This window comes from Camelus ferus, chromosome 1, assembly GCF_009834535.1.
Source record: "Camelus ferus isolate YT-003-E chromosome 1, BCGSAC_Cfer_1.0, whole genome shotgun sequence".
Classification (NCBI taxonomy): Eukaryota; Metazoa; Chordata; class Mammalia; order Artiodactyla; family Camelidae; genus Camelus; species Camelus ferus.
Window position 1 is genome coordinate 53017133 of NC_045696.1, and position 18607 is coordinate 53035739.

Genomic DNA, 18607 nt, shown 5'->3' on the forward strand with positions numbered 1-18607 from the left:
AAAAAAATTAGGAATAAACCTAACCAAGGAGGTGAAAGACTTATACACAGCAAACTATAAAACACTATCTAAAGAAATTAAAGATGACCTAAATAAATGGAACAATACTGCATGCTCTTGGATTGGAAGAATTAATATTGTTAAAATGGCCATACTACCCAAAACAATCTGCAGATTTAATATAATCTCTATCAAATTTCCCAGGACATTTTTCACAGAATTAGAACAAATAATCCTAAAATTTATATGGAATCACAAAAGACCCAGAACTGCCAAAACAATACTGAAGAAAAAGAATGAAGCTGGAGGAATAACCCTCCCAGACTTCAGATAATACTACAAAGCTACAGTAATCAAAATAGCATGGTATAGAAGTCACAGGCAATTTTGTATTATTCCTAAAAGGTTTCTTCACAAGCTGTTACATATTTGGAAACAATATTTAAAAGCAAAGCAAAATAAAAAGCATACAAAGAACTATTTATATTTAGTCCATACAAAATATTGTCCCAAGTCACGAAAGCACTGACCTGGCATATATTTTAGACATATTATTACATCTTTTAATGCATTTAATGCTTCTATATTTGTTGCCTTGACCCCAAGGCAATATGAAAATGAAATATGATATATATATATATTTCGTTCTACAGCTGTAGACTTTATAGAGATGAACACATTAGAAAAGACCAGAAAGGGACCTAAATAAGTCCTGTGTCACTATTCCATTAGCATTTTAATAACAAGATAGATGCTTTCCTTTCGGGTCCAATGGACTCTCAGAAGCATGAGGGTATTTTAAACAGTTTGTGTCATTTTGGAGACTGGAGGGTTACTTACCAGTTGGTGTAAGGTGTCTCCAGGTGATAACAGGTTCAGGACGGCCATTAGCCATGCAGACCAGGGTCACGTTGCTGCCCTCATTCACAGTGACATCCGAGGATATGTTGGAGATCTTTGGTGGAACTATAAAGAAAAGGCAAATGGAATATGTAAAGAAATAGGCATATCAGTAAAAGCAGGTTTGCAGCCCTGGTCCATGCAACTGAAAGTGGCAAGTTTGAGCTAACTGCTTTTGTGACTTAAATCATTTGAGTTTTTGTTTAAGGAAGCCTGGGTGCTTTATGATCTCCTTAGAGACTTACTGAGCAGATGAAAAGCATGGGTCTTACTATAAAGGTTAGAATCTCCCCATTATGGTCAAGTGCTGTAGGAAGTACACAGAGTAATATAATGAAAATGTCTTAGCTCTCTTCTGATTAGAATGGACCTTTTGTGGTTATTAGAGAAAATGTACATTTATACACATTAAGAATAAATTTTCTTATCACTAAGTGTTACTTGCCTTTATTTTCCTATGTATATAAAATGAATTTAGTCCAATCTTTCCTCCAAATGCCAGGAGAAAAAAAAAACAGTATTATTTAGTATAAGATTGCATAGATATGTTATTAAGATGTGTAATACCTGGTTGCTAATAATCTAGCCACATATCATTTTGGTGTGTGACAGGCCTGATGATGTGACTTAGAGCTTAAAAATTAAATTCCTAAGGCCTATGTCACAGACAAGTAGACACTACAAAAATATTACTGTTACTCCAAATACCATTACCACCATTGTTACTAACACTTTAATAATAGCTAACTTTAATTAAGCATTTATCATACATAAGACCTCATATAGATTATTTTACAAGTATTATCTCAATAACTCCTTATAATAGGGAAATAATATCCTATGTGATTTTACTTACGGGTAGGAAACTAAGCTATAAAGGGGCTAAGTGAGAAGCAGAAACAGATTTGTATCTGAAAAGACTGGGGCCCATGCTCTTCAGCCCTACTTGAACGAAACTTCATCTTCACAATCCAGGTTACCAGATGGCCCAAAATGACAGAAATTACTTTTTGGTGATGTGAGAAATGAGTTCCCAGGGGCTATCTGTACTGCCGTCTGACTTCCTTCATTAGTGTTCAGGGCGGCAACGTGAGATCTCACATTGGTGGGCTTAAGTGGAAAGTGAATTACTTACTCACAAATTTCATCACAGAGGTTATGCACTGATTACAAATTGCAGAGTTTATGCTTTGACTGTGATTTTCTTTTTTTTTCCCCCAAGCTGTTAGTTGCTTATGCTGTCCCTGAGAAAGTGTGTGTCAGGATGAGGGAGGAAGACAAGAAAGCATGAAGGAATTCAATAATTTTAAAAATCTTATTTTTTTCTCACTCTTCTTGCCCCTTACTGACCCTGTGCAGTAACAAATAAAACAGAAATATTTTCTGCTTATAGAGGCAGCTGTCTGACAACCATAGGATCCTTGAAGATCCCTGTTAGCAGTCATTGATGGTCCTTGGGAAACTGACCAGGTCAGAGTGTCACAAAAAGGAAGTGGGAGGAGGATTATCTTGACCTTAGCATTCTTCTCAAAATGACATCTTATATGGCCTCTGGATAGGACCCAGTGATTCCAGATCAAAACCAATGGCAGAAATAGAATGTAGTTGATTCCTGTTATTTAGCAACTGCTATTTGTAGAGTTTCTGTTTCCCCTTTTATCTATTTGGGTTAAGAATAGTTTTCTCATGTTCATACACTGACTTGCCATATACTCTCCCAGACTTTTACAATGAGGACCTGAAAGGTTGTAACCATTTCATAGGGAAGAACATGAGGCACAGAGGGAAATAATGGCTTGTCAAGGGTGATCCAATTAAGAAACAGGGCTAGGCTTAGAACTCAGAGCTCCAGAATATCCAGTTGTTCTACTGTTTAATAGTTACGGTTTCTAATTCCCAGCTGAGTAAGCCAGTCGTTCTGAACAACTCCAAAAACCTACAATACAATATAAATCTATGATGATGCTCGAGAATAGGATTTAGACGTCCTAGGCACCTTCCTCAACAATCTAAAACCTGTAACAAGAAGCTATATAGTAATAATAAGAGCTCATGTCACTCAATTTATAGTTAATTCTGAATTCCAAGACAGGACACAGAGTAGAGAAAAGAAATACAGATGTGTTCTGGTTAAAGAAAAAAAAGGGAGGAAGGGGGAAGGACTCCGTATCTCTAATACATAAACATGCAATTTACAAGACAGAGAAAATCTCCAGTGATCAAGGTCCCAGAGAGTTATTATCTATGATAAAATTTACTCACATTACTTCTCCTTTAGAGGAGGGATACACATGTACTAAGGACTTTGATTTTACATGGTGTGCAAGTGCATTCACTTGCTCAATGATACATAAACAGTTGGTGATAAAATTGGGAATAAAATCTAGAATAATTAACTACAGGGCTATGTTTTGGCCACCAAACTATATTGTTTCTCCATATGAAGGGTGACACATTCAGGTCCTGTATCTCAGATACTGGAGATACAGAAAGTATTTGTGTTGAACAGTTAGAAATGTGATCATGTTGACATTGTATCTCACCTTCCACTGGGTCACTAACCAATAGATTTTAGTCCATTTTTGTCTTCTGACCTTATTGTACTTTGTATCAGCTTCTTCCCATAAGCATATATGATGTAGTCTTTTGCTCTAGAAAGAAATCCCTCCTTAAATCCTGCCTTATCCTCTTACTTACTTTCAACCTCTCTATCTCCAAATTTCTTGAAGGAACTGTTCAATACCATGTCTTCATCTCCCATTCACACCCCAACCTTCAGTGTGATCTGGATTCTCTCATTAACCTCCAAAGAAACTGCTCTCAAGAAACTCACCAATTTGTTTGAACAATGTTGTTTCCGGGTCCAATGGACAATTTTTGTTATTATTCCTATTTTTAATGTATTTGACTTTGTTGACCATAACCTCCTTCTTCCTTTTCTTAGTTTCTTAGTTTCTAGGTCCTAGTTTTTAGGTCACCAAACTCAACAGCTCTTCCTCTTACCCCTCTGGCAAGTCTTCCAAGTTTAACTTCTGGCCTTTTCTTGTCCCTTAAGTATCTGAGGGTTTGGTCACTGCCTTCTTTTTTGTATGAGTCACTGTGAGTGATCTCACCTACTCTCTAGCTTCAGAAGCTAAGGCTGTGTTACTGATGACTCCCAAGTCACCATCTTCAACCCAGATTCTTCTCCTGAATTTTGTATCTTCACTTTCAGTGAACTAACTATTCTACATTTCCATTGACTGTCCCACAGAAATCCAAGATTCAACATGCTCAGAATTGGAGTTATCATCTTCCTTCCCACAGAGCACCTGTAATCTTGTGATCACTTTTTCAGTAATGATGTCACCATGCAAACAGTTGCCCAAACCAAAAAAGAAGTTTATTTCCCTTGTCTTCTCTCTCTCCTTTACTGACCCCTCACATAAAACAGATCCCTAAGTTCCATGGCTTTTGACTTTTAAACATCTCTCACATTAATTTATGACTCTCAATCCCTATTCGCACTAGTCTTGTTCCAGCCATCAACATTTCTTTTTTGTCCTGAATTACTGCAAAAGCATTACAAGTAGTTTCTTTGCCTCTAGGCTTCCTCTCCACAAGCTCACTGTCATTCATTCACCATACTACAATCAGATTTTTTTTGCCCTAAATTGAAATGTGAGTATAGCAGCCCTTGATTAATCTCATTGCCCTCAAGATAAAATCCAAACTTCTTAATATGGCTTAATAGGTCATTCATGGTTAGTCTCTGCTTTTCTATCTAGCTTTATTTCCTATTCCTTCTGCATTGTTGCATCATCCAGTCAGATCAAACAACTTTGGGTTCCTGGCATATACTGTCCTCATTTAATCCCAGGCATTTAATATTCTCTTTTTTCACTCTACATGGAATAAGCCTTAATTCTTCATGTGGTTATCCCCTTTCCTCCTTTAGGTTTCAACTTGTCAGCTTGTTTTCTCTCTTTTTCCAGGAGGACTATCCTGCCATTCCCACCCCCGCCTGGCTCCTGACTCCATACTGGGCACCCTCCTGGGTCCTCACACTGTACCTTGTATTTCTCTGCACAGCACTGAACCATAATTGCTGGATTATTCACCTGTGCCTGTTACTAAACTGAAAGAGGCAGGCAGGAGGGCCTTTGTTTCCTTGACCACTGAATCTTACAGAGCATGGTATTAAGAATACGGTTAGTGCTCACAGAGTGTTTGAAAAAAGAAATGAATGAAAATTTTCTCCCCAATTCTTTTCTGAGCTCAATGAAGTCATTGCATTGAATTTTTGTCAGAAAGGAGCAAGCCTTTATTTTGAACCAGCTTTTATTAATATTTAAATATTTCTTTAGCTACCCATCTAGCCATCTATTTCACTATCAATTTCTCTGACTCAATTAAAAAAAAAATGGGGCAGAAAAATATTTGTATATTTTGGAAACATAGGAACCAAGATAAACTTAGTATCCAACTTTCTCAATTATAGACTTTTCAGGGTTTTCACTTATTTCTCTTCTTTTCTATAAGGAGTCATTTATATATATATATTTGCATGTATATAAATACATATGTAACTCTTTTTGTGTAATGGGTTCATAGTTCCTTCCTAGTTTCCTGTAGCAATTCATCAGTCTACATTTACACCATAACTGATAATATAACATTAAAGTGGCAAATCAAAGTTTTGATTCTGTTACCTCGTAAAACTTTGTAAAGATTCTGGGAAGTAAAAAGTATCCTTATTCTTATTGCCGTTTTACAGATGTGGACATAAGGGACACAGTGGATAAAAAACACATTAGAATTACAGAGCTAGGACCAAAACCAAAGGCTTGTAGATTTGTCAGACTTAACCCTTCCTATAGCTCACATTCACTTTTGCAAAAGTGGTTCCTAATAGTATTTTTTTCACTTTATTTTCATTCTTGGTAAGGATTACTACTTAGGAAATACTGTTTAACATGATATTCTTACTTGCATCAGCAAGTATACGTTGTTCATCAAAATCACTGTAATACTGATTTATGTTCAACTCTTGGGTTGCCACAGTATTCTGGGTAGTTGTTTTTTTTTTCTTTTTTCTGGAATATTTCCTAATAATTTTTATTCATAGTATATCAGTATGATTTTTCATATTTTTCTAAATTTTATGTCATGAACTATTAATGTTTTGAACCTATTCATTTTCAGTGACCTTTCCAATTCATCTGGCTTATTTTATTTTTCTTAGCAATTAATGAAAGCTCCTTATACCATAAGGAATTGACCTTTTGTTGTCATGTTATTTACAATTTCCCCAATTTGTTCCTAACTTCTTAATTTTGTGATCATATTTATTTTGCAGATGCTTTAAATTTTTTTTTTTATCTTTCTTTGTGATTTTTTTTTGTCATTGCTTTGTTCATATTAGGTCCTTTTCTAACATAAGATCAGTTAAATGCTTCTATTTCTTTGTTTTTTCTTTTAATGGTTTGTTTCATTTTTTTTAATTCGACTCTTTACATCACCTGGGATTTATTTATGGTATGAACTATAACTAGATTCTTCCCCTTTTTTTTAGTCAATTTCCCCAATACCATGCGTTAAATAATATAAAATGTATACATCATTTTGGTTTTCAGAATTACCCTATATAGTGCTACCCATCCGGCCAGAGCAATGTTTCTGGGAAACATGTAATTATAAACTTCACTTACTATGCCAAGTACTTTATCAAAATATTTGAAAATATAAGTCACTAATCTTTTGGACCCCACCCTATTATTAGGTGTTGCCAGTTCCAAAATTAACTGTTTATTAGATGAACACCTCCTAAAATGCTGAGTGAAAAATATAACTTAGATACCCTTCTTTCAGGACACTAGCAAAATTTATTATTCAAAGGAATCCTCAGTGTTTCCATTTAAAAAAAATGTAAAATGAATATGCCACACCTAATAGTTCTAATTTTAATTTCTTAATTATTAAATAGGTAATATTCTTTCATTGAAATACACATAAGTTCTGTGTTAAAGAAATGTATGTTGTTTTTTTCTATTCAGTACAACCTGAACGACAGTTTCTAAAATATTACTAACATCTAGCTATCCTGGGATACATGAATTTCTTCAGCTGTGCAATGAGTGAGCATTAAGTAAGATTATGACACAGTCAATCTGGCTCTGGCACCCACAATTTTATTCTCCTTCTTCATCACTCTTTTTGTAATTTTCTCACCCACTATTTTTACCAGATCTCCAGGGTCTACCCTGGATATTTTGGATTCAGAGCTGTCTGTACATGTTTGTACAGCTCTCCAGGTTCCAACTCATCCCTTCTTCTCCTCTGTGTAAGACTAACATCTCTTGTGTATGACCAAAAGTGGAAATGCTGGCAAAGTCAGGAACATGGTGAAGTGTTTTGCCTGCCCAAATTCACGCCTTCTTCTTCTGGTAAGACACCCTAATTTGCCTCTGGAGAACCACTTTTCATCCCACTGCCATTGGTTTGTTGAGATTGTCAATCAGGTGACCCGCTTTCCTTAGCCAAGGAAAGTGACTTAAGTTGGGCAATTCAGACTCTCCTTCCCTGGACCTTGGTTATTATAAGAAATAGCTTAAAAGCAGTTGAAACTGATTGTATTAATAGCTCCAGTTTTCCATTCTTCCCTGTGTCCACAACTTTTGCCATGCCCAGGCCCTCCTATAGTGGATGGTACACATTTTTCCATTCCTGGACTATGTTACCTGTTTTGGCCGAGGATATCAGTATAGGTAACACAAGCAGAGTCCTGGAAAGTGCTGGCACAACTGGACTCACTTGGCATTCTGCCTCTGCCATCAACATAAAAAGAACATGCCCAAATGAGTCTTCTGGTCCCAGGAGAAGAAGGCTGGGAAATGGCAAATAGGATTTCAAATAAAACACAAGGTACTCATTCAAATATGAATTTCAGATAAACAACAAATACTTTTCTTAGTATGAATATGTTCCAGATATTTCATGGGACAGATTTACACCAAAGATTATTATCTAAAATTCAAAGTTAACTGGGCATCCTAGATTTTTATTTTATGAATCTGAAAACCCCAGGAATACGGTCAGCTGCAGCGAAGCCCAGCCTAGAGGTGTGCGGACTTGTACACATAAGAGAAATAAAGAATAATTGTTTTGTGCCCATGAATTTTGGAGTGGTTTGTTCATCAGCAATCATTAGCTAATACATATCATGAAAGGGCAGCCACCGGAAAGGACTATTATTTTTCACTAGGGCCTGCAACTTGCACCCTTAGAGATGTGTGATTTTGTGCTTCCCATGGTAAGATTTTTTTGTTTTCACTTTGATTCTGTGAGCTATTCCATATTCTTCCAATGTATCACCTCCTTCTTACATCAATTAGCCAGTCAATTTCTGTTGCTTAAACCAAAGGATTCTAATTGTTGTGAATTGAGAAGCAGTCATAATAAGGGAAAAAAAAATTGAAGAGGGGTCTTTTCATAGAGGGAAAATTGTCATCTCTGCTTAGGTACTTGTTGGGCTCCCACAAAACCAACTTAGTTGCATGTTTGGCCTTGGTTCTTATCTATCAGTACACATTGCTTTAAAAATAATCCTAGGCTTGCAAGACCATCTAATTCTAGCTGTGAATGTTTTAATGCCTTTATCCTTGGTTTCTGACTGACCAGCCTACAGAAGGAAATAATCAGTTTCAGACTAGGGAAGAAAAGTAGTCAGTTGGCTCATTTCTCTAACCTCAAATAATTAGCAGGTATTACTTGTATTCAATTCAAAATGTCACTCCTAACGGTACAAATTAGCAATGAATTGGTCTCAGTTATTGTTCATATGAAGTTGGGGCAAGGTGCATGTACTACTGCGTGTATGGTGGTGAGGGGGTGTTAAAAAAACAACACTGTCAACTTCCTAATTTCTAACTGTTCTTTCATAAGGCTAGACAAGCTTCAGCACTATCTTTTGCATATGTGACAGACTATGGAACAGTATGGCATGCATATATGAGTTGGGTTCAGAAATCTACAGGATATTTTTTGAACAGCACTTGGCTTTAATGAGCATGATCTAAGAATTCAACCATAGCAATAAAAATATACACTATAAATGCCATCTTGTGAAACATCAAACATCCATCCAGCCTGGCATTTGCTTCTAAAAATGCCACTGAAACATGTTTTGCTGCATGGTGTGGTAGTTTCTAGGATGAATGACAGGACTGGAAAATGTAGCACAGTGAACTAGATTCAGAGCCAGGGGATTTTGACCCTGCCCGGCCACGAGCTCACAAGGCAACCACACAGTCTCTGATGTGTGCTTTTGAATCCCCATCATCAGGCACATTGTAAGAGCTTAACAAATTCTGAATGCATAAATGAACATACTCATGACAGATTATTTCAATCTCTTTTGGTCTTAGTTTCCTCATCTGGTAACTGGAAATTGTGTGCAAAATTGACGTTAGGCAATATTGCAGGATTGCTATTAGGGTCAAAGAAGATAATGCATGTGAACTTGTTCTGTAAATTGAAAGAGGTTCTATAGCATAGCCATTATTTATTGCATGCTAAAACTAGCTAATAAAACAGTATTGGCTTAACTCCTTCTAACATCACGTGATAAAAGAGTTCATACACTTTCATGGTTAATGGCATTCTAGTTATATTTTGGCAGGCACCATTATTGCCAAAAGGTGTATGGAATTATTACAATTCATAATCAATGATTAATATTGGCATTAACAATAAATCACTCCAAAGATATGCACTCAGTTCTTATCTACTAATGAGCAGAGCTACGTCAATGTGTCAGCCTTTTAGTCAATGTCTTAACATTTTATACCTATAATAAAAAGTGATATAAAGATATGAGAGTACAACCATAAGTAAAAAAAGTTCTCCCCAAATTTTTAGAAGCTTAACTCTTTGGCTCCCAAGAAAAAGCTCTCCAAATAAAATTCTGTCACCATTATGTAATTTGTCATTTAAGTCTTAAAGACAACAGATGTTGCCGGTGTTTTGTGTCTGTAATTTAAGTCTCTGAAGCCTTTGCTCTCACAGTAGAATAAAATAACTAGCAATGATAATTCCTCTTCCACGAGTACTAGCTCCCACTCCTATTAGGATCCATTTACAAAGCAAAACACATCAGCCTCCAAAGTAGGTACTTGAAAAGGAGCACCCTACAGGAACATGATTCCTTTCAGATACAAATTTCATGGGTGAGCAGGAAAATATGGAAAATACAGATTCTCTGAGTGTCAGATGAAGCTGAAGGTAGGAGACACTCATTATGAGTATCAGTTACTCAAATTTCTCTGCCAGGAATGATTACAAATGCTGCACTTATGCATGCAGTAAATGATGAACAAAGAAACTTGAGGAAAGAGGAATAAGATGCTAACAATTTAGAGGAAAAGATAAAATGTATGTATAAAACAAAGCAATACCAAGTGCCATATGACTGGTAATGAGGTAAAGCCAGGGAAATTGCACCAGCGAAGCTCAGGAAAATGACATATTAAAACAACGTGCAGTCAAGAAAAAGCCTTTTAATCCTTTATTAATCAGGCAGGAGCAGTTTCTGAACTGTAAGGAAACGTACATGAAACTAAAACTGCCTGAAGCCTCACTCACCACAGTCCTCTGAGATGCAGCTGGCATTTTACTGTGTTGGCCAAAGCTAGTTAAGACACACTCTTCTGGGTCTTTGAGTCCTACATTATCACATTCTCAAGTGGCCCTGCGAGTTCCCCGCACTGTCCGAGGTATTCAGATTGACACCAAAACAGTGCCTACAGATGCATTCAGACAAAAGGGAGGGTTAATTTGAGTCAGACTGCTTTAAATAACTCAAACACAGTAGCCATGGGCCAAAGAAATGCTACGAGCGCACCTCCACACCACCCAGTGGTGGATGTGTACTTAGGTGACATGTATGTGGCGTGGATACCTGCAACTGGTTGAGTCCCCTAGTCTACCTCAAAAGAAAGCCTATTAAATTGGAATTTTTCTGTATTTATTAAACATTCAGAATTATGCTGGAATCTGAGTGCGTGCTGGTTTAAAAAGGGGACAGATTATTCAGCACCGACACTGGCATTCATGACCAGCTAAGGATGTCTATTATTGCTGCTTCAGCAGTAGGGATCCTCTGTGGGATGGCAAATGGCTGTTCCCATGCACGGGTCATTGCCTTGCTAAATAAGAATAAATGGAACTCTCCTGACTCTGCTCACTGAGGCTGCAGTTACCCAGCCAGTCAGCAGCTTCTCCCAAATCTCCTATTCCCAGACCCTTGTTCCAGCTGTTTGGAGATTTATTTTTGCTAATCTGGGAAAACACCCAGAAGCTGATTTAACTGATAGACGGAAGGAATGAATCTCTCTTTCACCTGGGCAAAATTGCTTTCTCATGTCTGGTACTTGCAGAACCGTCTTTAGATGCTGTCCAACCAGAGCAGATGGTTTTGTTACTTGGCAGCAATGGGGTTATTGAGCAGAGGGAAACTCAGAAATATCAGGCTACCTAGGGTAGGTGACAAATAGCTATTGGGTAGATTCCAAGGTCTGAGAAGCATCACCCTGAGACTTTATAAGAGAAAAGAAGACTGTATCTTTTCACCCTTTGCACTCAAAAAGACTTACTTTTCTATGTTAAATGGAGATGTTCGGTATAATTCTTAGAACAGATGAAAATTCAGGCTGTATTCCTGGCATCTACTAAAAACCCACTCCTATTCCACGAAAAGCCTGTAAGATTTAGCCCTAAACTCTGACATATCCTTGAAAGCTACAAAATACTTTATGGGCCACCAATTTTTCTTCTGTGCGCCATTATTTTTCTAAAAAAAATTAAATGTGAGGAAAACATTGCCTGTATCCCATGGATGAATTCTTTAACTATTAAGAGAACATCATAAATAAGACCTTATATCAAAAGCAGAGAGGATTTTAAATCAGAGAGAAAGGAGCTGTAAATGAACAGGGAATAGAAGTATGGAGGGTTCAGAGACCAATCTGTTGTCTATTCTGCTTAAGAATAACACAAACCAACAACATTCATTGAGAGCCTACCGCACGTAAAGGCAGCGTGCAGGGCGTGGGCCGAGGTGAGGAGGGGGATAGAACAAGAACATTATGACCTAGATCACCCAGTTTTTATTGCTTCAGCGAAGTGCCAGTGGAACTTATCACACAAATAGTAAGAACACTCACTCTAACATTTTCAAAATGGCTTACTATTCATCTCATTTCTACATTTCATTTTGGGAATCAGAAATACATAGAGGTAACTATGGTGCTTGTAGAAATTCCTTGCACTTAATGATTTCATGCTCATATTACTAGCCTAAATTCTTTTTTTTTTTCAGTTGCTCAAGGCATTTAATGTTCTTTGCTTGTAGGGAAGGAGGTAGATTCTAATAGAAACCAACTAGGGTGAACTAAAGCATGCCTAGAATACAATGAAAATAATAAAAGTTGTTTCCTGCCACTGCTCAAGGGCCCAGAAGATAGAATATTTAGACAAAGAATAGATTTGACAGGAGGTTTTTAGAATTTCCTTTTTTTGCATTGCCCCTGTTCAAAGCTTACCATAAACCATTACAAACAGAATGTGGAACATTCACATTATTTATTTCTAAACAGAGTTACTATTGTGAATTAATACATTCATGCCAATTATAATTTTTCAAAAATTATATACAGCGGTAGAAAATACAGTAATTGTTGCAAGCATTCAGTGTAGCTAGGAGAGATAAAATACTTTCTGTGGTTATAAGTAGTTTTGAAAATTGCAGAGAGGTAAGTAGGTGTGTAGCATTTGTGGTGGGGAGAAAACACCAAAAACAAAACCTCAAGTTCATGGATATGAGTTAGATCTCCATCTCATCTTTGCTTGCCCTCTGTTGGAGGAGAAAATGAACATCAAATCATGAAAGAAGATACAAAAAAAAATAATAAAGATAACTAATAATAATACTCTCTTAGGTAGTATAATATTATTCAATTTATAAAACAGTGGTCTATACCTTGCCTTTTTTGATCCATACCCTATCCCTGCGTGATAGCTTGACCAATATTATTACCACCATCTCCCACCTAGGTATTGGTTGGATAATTATTGAGCTTGGATCTCAATAGGTTTCATTCTCTTGGCTAAGGTCTCAGAGCTAGAAAGGGGAAGTACTAAATGTATAACCAGCTCTTCTGATTGTGTTAAGACAATCCAGTAAGACCTGGATGTGTCACAGACTAGATTATCTACCACTAAGATGTGAGATGCTGCCATGCTGATTGCATTCAACTGTTGCTATGATAACTAGGCACAACTAGAGATGGGATAATCTGGAGAAGTGGGTAGTTGTGCTGAAATCAGTGACAGGAATGCCACCGACTGTGTAGAGATTCTCGAAGTTTGGTTCACTTAAGTTTGTTCTTTCTGCATTGTTCAAGTCATTAAATGTGATACAGTTAAGAATTTGGCTTTCTGATTTTAAGGCATTTTTTAATAATGCTGATAATATTCACATCAGTAATTTGAAAAAGTTAAACAATTTTACAGTGGAAACTGGAGCCATCCTCACATGCATTAAATACTGCCTGTTTCACATTTCCTTTCCCTCAATTTGGTCAGTGCAAATGGGATTTCTTCTCTCTCTCCTTTTCTTAAAACTCAAGAGGCAGGCATGGCAGTGGCTCTGAGAATGCAATGTTCTGTTCCTGCTTCTACAAATGAATCCCAAACGGTATGAGTCTCATTAATCTTGAGCTAAAAGTGAAGTTAGACATCGAGGCACCTCGGGTCCCACCTGTTTGTTCAGAGCCCTAGGCATGTTATGGAGAAAATGTCAAAATTCTCCTCTTGCCGCTGCACCCTGCTGTGATGTTTTATTCAAACCCCCATGTCCTAAGGAAACAAACACTGCACATCCAAATCTCCCCCACCTGGTTCTCAGTCTCACACATAAACATGCACAATAGCCGTGTTTAGAAGAGCTGATCAATTCCTGCAAAAAACAGTCCACCAGTAACACTCTGTGAGGCGGGAGCACTCTGGCAAATGCTTTCTGAGGCAGCGTGACCCTCCGTGACTGTGTCTGTCTCCATCTTACAACGCTTGTGCTTAGACAACGTGAAGTGTACACTGACCCTGTCTTCCAACAAGGGACGGTTTTACCATGAGTGGAACTCTGGGTTCATCTTGAGAAAAACTGACTGCTGGGACTGACTGCTGGGAAAACAGGGTAGGGTCCAGGGAGAAAGTAAGGTGGACGTGACTGAGGATGGGTAAGAAACAGCAGTGCTCCCATGAAGGCAGCAGGAGGAATCTCTCTCGGCATCAGCTCTGTATTTGGTAATACCCTGGAGGCCAGCAGGGATAGCAGCTTGTCCACTGGGTCTAGGCCAGAATCCTACAGAAATGCATTTGAGTTTCTGTGGAAACTCTACGGAGAGAATGAGTATGGGGGGGTAGTGAGCCGTGCCCACAGTCTCTGTCCATCCTATGTCTGTCACAAGCACATGAGGCAGGTTATGGAGCAGGAATCAGGAAAAGGTGGTCATGCAATTGGATGCACGGTGGTCCAGTCGGTCCTCTGGTCTACCAGCGTCTGACCGACCGCAGGCAGCCAACATGATAGCTGCTTTGTTCTCAATAAGCCACAGGCCTCACGAGGCAGGGATGTGCTGTAGCAGCGAGAGGGATTCTTGTGTTTTCATCCATTTCAGACAGCTCCAGACGGGCTGAGAACCCGGCTTGTTGGCCACCAGAATCATTCTTGAATCTCGGACCACATCTCTCCCTGTTCAGTCTACGGGGAAAGGGCAAGTGCTCCCTCTGTCTGTTACTCTGCTCACCCTCCCCCTGGCCTCAGCCCAATCACTTAACCTCATCTAGAAAGTGACTTGGCCCTGAGAGGCTTTGGCGGCTGAGTATCTGTGATTTCCATGAGTCCAGCTCACCCGTACCTGTCACCCCAGCAGGACACCACAGTGCCCAGCCTGATGTGGCTCCTCATTAATTGTATGCTGAGGGAGGGAAATAAGTTAACTGCCTCTTCAACACTGTGTATAAAATTACAAGGAAACAATACTCAGGGCCACTTGTGATTACTTTGCTCTCTTAGCCGTTTGCTAATGCTTTAATGCTTTCTTCCATTAATTATACAGCCATCACACTTCTCTTGGTGGGGAAGTAGCCCAAGAGGCTCAAGTCCAAATTGCACCTTTTTAGCTACTTGCCCTTCCTCTAATGATTAGAGGCTGTATGAGAGAAGATAATCTTGCCTCTTTTCATGTCTTGTAAATTGACTATATGCCCAGAGTAGCTAAGGTTTAAGTTTAAAAGAAGCTCTTCTCCATCATATTTAACATATATACATGTATATATAGTGTTACCAAAGACAGATACAAGAATGTCAAACACCTCCCCCAGCCACTTTTCATGAAGCTCCACAACACATTATGCTTTACCTTATGCTGGTCCCTCCAATGGCTTTGGGAGTCAGATCAGGTTTTAGCTATAAGCCAGCTGGTGCCATTCATTTAAAGGAAAACAGCCATGTAAGTGAGCAAGATTCTAATCACTAAATCTAATTACAAAGTAAAGTAAATTATTATAAATGTTTTTAGAAGTGTCTTAAAACACTGTAAAAAAGAAAAATTATCCACCAAACAGAAATCTGCTGTGCTGGTGGTTGATAGCATCGTTAGGGATTAGGACATTCACATGTATAAATGTTCTATGCGCTGGCTATTTCTGACACCTGAATCTAGTATGCACACATTAAAAACTTTATCACCTTTCTCTCTCATTCAAACAGTCGCTAAACTGTTCCACTCAAAGTACACCTTAGTTTATAGGTCCTAATGGGAGTAATAGGAACATATCACTTATACTACACTGAAGGGAACTTCAAATCTTCCTGTTAAAATGGTAACAATTAGTCAAGGGAAGGAAAAGGCGGTGGGAAAATGAAGGAGAGACACTTAACATGGATGTTTGTATCTCCCAGTGCAGATCTATTCTCTTCTATTTAACATCTTTCATTAAAGTATTTCAAATGATGCACATTCTCCACACGGTGATGCAAAACCAAAGACAAACACATTAACATTTAATCTTTGGCTTTCAAGCTAGCTGTCTGCCCGTTTCTTACATCAGTTGTGGCTGTACGCTGTCAGGGTGGCATGGATCTCATCCTTTGGTCCATCTGCCTCCTCGAGGGATGGATGTGTGTGCTCATCATGCTCAGAGCTCTTCAGAATGGTGTTCCCAGTTCATTGTCTATTGTGTCCTTGGGAGTTGTAGGGAGGCTCTTTGTGCTCACCAAGTATCTATGTGCTTCTCTGCGTTTTCTAACCTCCTGTGGTTACTTGGGGACCACATAACTCGGCTCTGGCCAATAAAATGTTGAGGAAAGTGAGGTAAGCCACATCTGGGCCCTGGCCCTTAAAAAAAAGCTAGTGTGTCACTCCAGCCTTCCCTGTCATGACAACTGTGGGAATATGTGACCTAGATGGCACAGACGCTATGCAGCAGAGGTTTGCCTGACCTGGACTGGACTTCATAAGCAAAAAATAAGCCTTGAGAGTTCAGCAATATCTGCTGTGGCAGCGAACATTAATTACTCTGATCGAAACATCATTCAGAAGAGCAAACTATACAACTGCTACTTAGAAGTGTTCTGGGCGAAAGCTGGAAACTGCATATGATGCTCTCTCATATTCCCTCCTATTTCGTGATTATGACTGTTGAATGAAAATACTCTTCTCCATTCAGTGAAGACTTTGATTGGCCATTGCTAATGACTACATAATTAATCTTCCAGTCTACTCATCATTTCTTTTTAATTTTATGACCAACTGTAGTCTCCTGTCTGACACTGGTTATCGCCTCCAAGGGGTATAGGAAGCTCTCCTCTGCTCTGTGGTATGGAGGTCACAGTGCAGACTCAGAAATGGTAATCTTTTCCTAATTCTGTGTCTCACTTTTTCTTGCCACCTATCGGAAGTGTTCCACCTGTACACCTACCTCTGATTATAAGCCTTTGGTGTTAAGGACCTGGAAGAGCCTGCTTCCAGGCCTCACATCTGTAAGTCACATATCCTAGAAATTTGGTATTCTCAAGTTTGAACTTCATAATTTTACATCAGATGCATAGTGTGTGAAAACAAGTGCTTTATAAAATCTAAGCAAAGACGGTATAAGGAATATTATTTGAATTAGCAAAATGGTATTTCCTATCATGAGAGTCACATGCTCTATTCACAACTATAGAGATAATGAAATAGTACTGGATATTTCTAGAAATTGCCTGAGGAAATATTGTACTAAAAATGCTTATTTTGTACTCCAGGTACTATAACCAAGTTTCTCTCTATTTGCATATGCTTGCTTGTAAACAGCACAGCTGCCTGGAAAAACATGAGTCCTGGGTTATATTTTTGGCTTTCCCTCTGTCTTGGTATTTTTTGAACCTGCAGTGTTGCATTCTTTTTTTTTTTTTTTTTTCATCCCCCCAGGTAGAGGAGGAGGACAATGCCTTAGGAACTATTTAAGGAAACAGTGTTACATAATCAATGCGAGGACTCCAGGACCTCCGTCTTTATTTCCCTTACTTAAGTACAAAATCATATTTTATCAGAACAAATAAGGTTTCTAACATGGGTGGAGGATGTCCCAGCTTGCCTGTAGTGAAATGGCTCTATATTTGGCATTCTGCAGGCCTCATTATTACACAATCATCTCTTCATAAGGAACACGTAAAGGAAGTTCACTGAGTACATTTCTAGTACAGGAGTTATTTTTAAGGTCAACCAGGGAGAATTTCAGGATGATAGTGAGGGAGACATACTGAAAATGTGTGACTCTGAGTAGAAAATAAGATCTGACCCACATAACAGAGTTACCTAAGAGCAGCTCCATTCACTAAACACCAGGTTTCCAGGAGACCTAGATTTTGAGCATCATACTTCCTCTCAGTCCCAGCAGGACTCCTTCAGGCCACAGAAACTTCTCCATATCTCAGTATATTCATCTCTAAAAATAACATATGCTAATTCTCTAGGTTCCGCGATGGATACAAGGATTAACTAAGTCATTTAGGTAAAGTACATTGGGTATATATGCTTTTTTTTTTAACATTTTTTTATTGATTCATTATCATTTTACAATGTTGTGTCAAATTCCAATGTAGAGCACAATTTTTCAGTTATACATAAACATACATATATTGTCACTTTTTTTTCTTTTTGCTGTGAGCTACCACAAGATCTTGTATATATTTCCCTGTGCTATACAGTATAATCTTGTTTATCTACTCTACAATTTTGAAATCCCAGTCTATCTCTTCCCACCCACCGCCCCCTTGGCAACCACAAGTTTATATTCTATGTCTGTGAGTCTATTTCTGTTTTGTATTTATGCTTTGTTTCTGTTTTTGTTTTTGTTTTTGTTTTTCAGATTCCACATATGAGCAATCTCATATGGTATTTTTCTTTCTCTTTCTGGCTTACTTCACTTAGAATGACATTCTCCAGGAGCATCCATGTTGCTGCAAACGGCATTATGTTGTTGGTTTTTATGGCTGAGTAGTATTCCAATGTATAAATATACCACCTCTTTATGCAGTCATCTGTTGATGGACATTTAGGCTGTCTCCATGTCTTGGCTATTGTAAACAGTGCTGCTATGAACATTGGGGTGCAGGTGTCATCCT

General features: G+C 38.2%; 1 protein-coding gene across 3 annotated transcripts in view; it reads right to left on the minus strand.

Moving 5' to 3' along the window:
• Positions 1-18607, minus strand: part of LSAMP (limbic system associated membrane protein) — a 571849-nt gene that overhangs the window by 189929 nt on the left and 363313 nt on the right. For all 3 annotated transcript variants that reach the window (XM_006176532.3, XM_006176533.3, XM_032490426.1), the window contains exon 3: positions 841-966. In XM_006176532.3, the coding sequence (XP_006176594.1) occupies positions 841-966 (126 nt within the window). The remainder of the gene's footprint in view (positions 1-840; positions 967-18607) is intronic.